We start from the raw sequence: 6,095 nt of genomic DNA, 5'->3' as shown, positions 1-6,095 counted from the left end.
TAATGGAATGGGTCATGTCAATCAGATCATTCACCTAATGATGTGATCCCGTTAATCAAATAACAACTCTTTGTTCATGGTTAGGAAACATAATCATCTTTGATTAACGAGCTAGTCAAGTAGAGGCATACTAGTGACACTCTGTTTGTCTATGTATTCACACATGTATTATGTTTCCCGTTAATACAATTCTAGCATGAATAATAAACATTTATCATGATATAAGGAAATAAATAATAACTTTATTATTGCCTATAGAGCATATTTCCTTCAAAATGTTCATTTATTCAAGGGCAGAGGAAGTATGGATACATTGTGTGAACTTAGGAATTGTTCCTATTCAAACTGTTGTGCTTTAAACCCCTCATAATTACTATATGTGAAGTCCATCACTTGCTACTAACACAAAAAACTACGCATAGAACAATGTGAAGAGTGTGTCCTCGCATCAACAATATCGTACAGCTGCATGAACAAGCATTTGGATTATTTTAATGTTAAGACATGGCTTCAAATAAGAGGCATACACACTAAATAAAAAAAATATACAGACGAGGCATACAGAATACGCTAAAAGAAACTACATGCGGGCATCTCAAACGCCCTCGAACGAACCGGGCGGATGCCTTAAACCGGACTAAAATTTTCGGACTAATCGACACCTCTCAGGTCCAGCCTAAATTTGGGATGGATATAGGGAGGTCCGGATGCGACCGGGCGCGTCTTTCATGTCAGAGCCAGCCCATGCTGGCCCATCCCGACCCCACATATATTCGTTTCCATTCACTTTCCGGATCAAACTCTAGCCACTTCACTTCACTCTCTTCTAGTTCACTCCTCCATTCAAGCTCTCGTCCGGCGATCTCTGGCCTTCTCTGACATGGCGGACAGCGGATCCAAGTCCTCCATCTATCGATTAGCGAACTAGGACCTCATCGCAGTTAGCCCCGAGGAGGAGATGGCCATCCCCATTGCACTCTGCCGCGCCCCCGAGGAGAATGTCCGACATCGGTCGGACTCAATCTGCCACGAATTGATCGTGTCCGCCCAAATGGTGTGTGGATCCGGCATGAGGCAAGTCGTCGCTGCCTCGCTAGAGGTGGTGCACTCAATTTGGCGATTGAACACCGTGGCGGATGTGCAGCCCCTTCGTTGGTGCACCGATGATGAGGCCATCCGTGGTCCGTCCGCCGAGGGTATGGCGCGGCGTGTCCGTCGTGCGAGGCAGAGGTTGAGGGAGGTTGCAGCAGCCCTCGCGGCAGAGGTCGGCGAGGAGGAGTCGCACTCTTCGGCTCAAGACGGATAGCCTGCAACCCCGGGCACCGCAACCGCGTCCTGGTGGACATGGCCTCCAACCACGATGGATCCGTTGTCGACCTCACATCCACCGGCAACGTGCAGGCGGCGGGCTCCGACGAGGAAGAGTAGGGCATGGAAGACGGTGGCGCCTCGAGTCCCGTGAGCCGGTGCGAGTCTTCCCACTCTACCCCGCGAGCGACTGAAGAAACACTTACTTCAAGGGGCGCAGCCGACCGTCGGACATGGACATGGCGGAGCTGAATGAGCTCCGCTTAGATTAGATTTCATGTTGCATGTAATTGTATGAATATGTGGTTTCTTAATTGCGGTATCCGGTTATGGAAGAGATTGTTTGAGATGCGATCGGTCACTGTTCACGAACGTGTCCGGACACGTGTGTCGGCATTTGAGAGGTTAGATTTGATGTAGATGTTGTAACCACCTGCCCCATGCACACGTGACACTTCGGCACGTGCATGCTTGCAGTTGCGTGTACCCGAAGGGCGGAGTGGACCATCTATTTTCGTCGTGCGACTCTCCGTACACGTCGCCGCTTTCCCAGCTCCGGCGTCCTCGGTCCATCCATTTCTTCACCTCGCTGACTATGTCGCCGCTCGTTATAAGCCGTCTCCTCCGTCTCTCCGCGCTTTCCAGTACAGGGACCCGGCCGACTCCACCCGCCCCGACACGATGAGTAAAGGTGCGATCATCGGCGCGTCGACCGTCCTGGTGGTGGCGGTCGTCGCCGCCGTGTTCGTCGTGTCGTTCAAGGGCAACGGCGGCGACAAGGGCGATGGGGAGCTCACCACCTCCGTCAAGTCCGTGAAGGCCTTCTGCCAGCCCATGGACTACAAAGAGACGTGCGAGACGGAGCTGACCAAGGTGGGCGGCAACGCCACGTCGCCGACGGAGCTCGCCAAGGCCATCTTCGAGGTCACCTCGGAGAAGATCAGGAAGGCCATCAGCGAGTCGGCCACCCTGGAGGAGCTCAAGAGCGACCCACGCACGTCGGGGGCCCTCGAGAACTGCAAGGAGCTGCTGGAGTACGCCATCGAGGACCTCAAGACCACCTTCGACCGCCTCGGCGGCTTCGAGATGACCGACTTCAACAAAGCCGCCGCCGACCTCAAGACCTGGCTCAGCGCCGCGCTCACCTACCAGGAGACGTGCCTCGACGGCTTCGCCAACACCACCACCGACGCCGCCGCCAAGATGCGCGGCGCGCTCAACGCCTCCCAGGAGCTCACCGAGGACATCCTCGCCGTGGTCGACCAGTTCTCCGCCTCCCTCGGCAGCCTCAACATCGGGAAGAGGAGGCTGCTAGGGGAGGAGGACGGCATGCCTTACTGGATGAACGACGGGAAGAGGCGGCTGCTGGAGGCCGAGCCCTCCGCACCGGAGTTCAAGCCCAACGTCACCGTCGCCGCTGACGGCAGCGGCGACTTCAAGACCATCAAGGAGGCGCTCGCAAAGGTGCCGCCCAAGAGCGCCTCCATGTACGTCATGTACATCAAGGCCGGCACCTACAAGGAGTACGTCTCCGTGGGCCGCCCTATCACCAACCTCGTCGTCATCGGCGACGGCGACGACAAGACCATCATCACCGGCAACAAGAACTTCAAGATGAACATCACCACCAAGGACACCGCAACCATGGGTACGTCATTTTGTTTTAACACATAGATAGACGTAGAGGCTCATACACTTGATCACCCCTATGAACGAACACATATCCTATCCCTATATATGAGCATTTTTGAAAGACTAAGCCGGCTCATCATCATAAAATTAACCAAGTCATCACAGACGCACAATTAACCAAAGCAAAACGAACTGTATTGATAATGGAGGAAATGCGCGCGTGCATGCAGAGGCAATCGGGAACGGCTTCTTCATGAAGGGCGTGAGGGTGGAGAACACGGCGGGGGCCGAGAACCACCAGGCCGTGGCACTGCGGGTGCAGAGCGACCAGGCCGTCTTCTACCAGTGCTACTTCGACGGGTACCAAGACACGCTCTACACCCACGCGCAACGGCAGTTCTTCCGCGACTGCACCGTCACCGGCACCATCGACTTCATCTTCGGCAACTCCCAGGTGGTCATCCAGAACTGCCTCATCTTGCCGCGCAAGCCCATGGACAACCAGCTCAACATCATCACCGCGCAAGGGCGGCGCGAGAAGCGCTCCGTCGGGGGCACCGTCATGCACAACAACACCATCGAGCCGCACCCGGACTTCAAGGACTCGACGGGCAAGATCAAGACCTACCTGGCGCGGCCATGGAAGGAGTACTCTAGGACCATCTACATCCAGAACGAGATCGGCGCCTTCATCGACCCCAAGGGCTGGCTCGAGTGGAACGGCGACTTCGCCCTCGAGACCCTCTTCTACGCCGAGGTGGAGAACACCGGGCCCGGCGCCGATATGAGCCAGCGCGCCAAGTGGGGCGGCATCAAGACTGTCACCTACGCTGACGCACAAAAGGAGTACACCGTCGAGGCCTTCATCCAGGGCGAGCAGTTCATCCCCAAGTACGGCGTGCCCTACATCCCGGGGCTCCTCCCGCAGTCGGAGGCGGGGAGGGATCATTAACTCATCACTCCATCCGTTACCACGTTTCATTTCCCCCCTGCTCCGTTGCTACTTATATGCAATTAGCTGAGTTGACATATACTGTTAATTATACACTATGGTGCACTGCGTACCATGATGATTAACCAATACATGTATACTTACTAACTAGCTTTAATTTGGAGGAGAGAAAGATGTGCATGTGTATGTAAACCTGGGATGTTTATTTTTCGTATATATACCTTGCTAATTTCTTTACTCGGTGTGTCTTCACGATGAGGTGCTCCTTGTACTTTTTTGTTGGTGGGTTGTACTCTCTAGTTAGTTACTCTCCCATTCGTGAAATGAATATCGTCTTCAGTGATGTGAAGGCAGTACCTGGTCCTTAGGACAAGGTTAGAGTCATACTACCTCCTTCCCAAATAGATGGCATATAAATTCAATCAAAAAGTCAAAGCTATCTAAGTTTGACCAAGTATATATATACAAAAATATTAAGATAAACAATATTAAATCAATATCGATATATCCACCATGAGATATAGTTTCATAAGCTATTCATCCAATATTATAGTTGTTGATATTTTCTTTTATATATTTGGTCAAACTTAGGAAGAACTGAATCTTTGACTGGATTTATACGCCATGTATTTGGGGCGGAGTGAGAATATATTAGAAGTTTTGACCAAAACATCTTTGATTTCGATTCATCATATAGAATGTCAAAAGGGCACGAGTAGAAAAAATCCCAAAAGGTGAATGTCATGATATAGTAAATATCAGTCCAAGATTGTATGATAGTTTGATTGTGAACTAAGAAAAGCATAGGATTCTTTACACGGCATTGTAGTGGATGGGAATTTTCTTATGAAATCTAAAACAAATGAATCCTAAAGAATTTTTTCTGAGTTGTGATCTTGTACCAAATGTACGTGCTTAATCCATCACCAAAATAAGTAATCTTGCATACCGAAAGCATAGAGATGTATCCACCAGCTTGCAGAAATCTCTAAAGGGAAATAACATTTCCTTACAACTTTCAGTGAGTGTTATATATACTATCTTGTACACATCATTCTATTTCACTTACTCGATGTTAAGTGTAATTGATGAGCTATGCATGCGCAGGTTCCACTTTATTCTACTAGTCATTCAGTTTGACGCAGGGAAAGTACTTGTCATGGACTCGTTATGTAAAGACATGGAGATGTGGGCGGACATGAGAGAAATGCTCCACAGTTATTTCAATCATTATCACACTATATCGGCAACTTTCGTTCATTTTCTGATACTAAGTAATTAATAACTCCTTTACTCTTTTTTTTTGTGGGCAGGGTTTGGAAAGAGTTCACCAGACATGCTAGGAGTGAATGGAGAGAGGAGCTGCGATTTCAACAACTCAGTGTAAGTAGTACTAGCTAGGTCCACGCATATCTTTGATTGTAGTTTCAATACCACTATCATGCTTGATTATTATTTAGATTGAACTCTATTCTCGTAAAGTGCTCGAGGCAGGAATCCGGGAATAATTTATGTGAATACTATGTTTGCGAGTTCATTCGCCAGACGACCTGTGAGACATGCAGAATGATAGAACAACTTAAAGTACGTAAACAATTGATGATGACATCAATACCACTGTTACACCCACAGCCCCTGCTGCTATACATACTGGACCAATTAGTAGAGCTCGCGCACGCCAATTAAATTATCAGGTACTTTCATTTTTTTGTAATGATTCTAATGTTTATGAGAACATGATGCTGCCTAAATTGGATACATTTGTTTTGCTTACAAATGAAGGGCCTGTCATGGATAAAAGGGATGAACAGTGGAGCAAGGCCAAGCATGAAGATGATGACATGCGCAAGGGGAACAAGAACGTTGTTACAAGTAATGATTTCAGGACTTTGAAGTCACCATAAGGAGTGCACGAAGCCTTGGACGAAATATACAAGATGCCACTTCATAAATTTCGTCCAGAGGCTATTTTAGGTGCCGCGTCACCTTATTATTGGGCCAGGCCCATGTATTTTCGAAATACTTAAGTATAGGTTGTTTTTAGAGTCTGTATATGTGGGGAAACAAGAGTTAGTACGATGTTGCGGTATGCATTGGAGTGACATGTGTGTAGTGTTGCACTTTTTCTAAGGTAGGCCATCATAGCCCATTTTATTTAAATCCAATACTAATTAAATTCTTTGTGAGATTATAACAAAGAAAA

General features: G+C 48.8%; 1 protein-coding gene across 1 annotated transcript; it reads left to right on the top strand.

The window, feature by feature from the left end:
• Positions 1-1,971: 1,971 nt before the first annotated feature.
• On the top strand, positions 1,972-4,150 carry LOC119358911 (probable pectinesterase/pectinesterase inhibitor 21). The gene is made up of 2 exons (XM_037625300.1): positions 1,972-2,956; positions 3,171-4,150. Exons 1-2 carry the CDS (start codon positions 1,990-1,992, stop codon positions 3,890-3,892), a joined length of 1,689 nt encoding a protein of 562 aa, XP_037481197.1. The 5' UTR covers positions 1,972-1,989; the 3' UTR covers positions 3,893-4,150.
• The last annotated feature ends 1,945 nt before the right edge of the window (positions 4,151-6,095 follow it).

The sequence above is a fragment of the Triticum dicoccoides genome, chromosome 2A, assembly GCF_002162155.2.
Source record: "Triticum dicoccoides isolate Atlit2015 ecotype Zavitan chromosome 2A, WEW_v2.0, whole genome shotgun sequence".
NCBI lineage: Eukaryota > Viridiplantae > Streptophyta > Magnoliopsida > Poales > Poaceae > Triticum > Triticum dicoccoides.
This window is presented reverse-complemented; position numbering and strand designations above follow the sequence as displayed.

What these genes read in the sequence shown, in the direction of transcription:
- LOC119358911 (XM_037625300.1), top strand. Translation starts at nt 1,990, where the DNA reads ATGAGTAAAGGTGCGATCATCGGCGCGTCGACCGTCCTGGTGGTGGCG. An exon ending in CAAGGACACCGCAACCATGG is followed by an intron (nt 2,957 to 3,170) that starts GTACGTCATTTT and finishes GCGTGCATGCAG; the next exon opens with AGGCAATCGGGAACGGCTTC.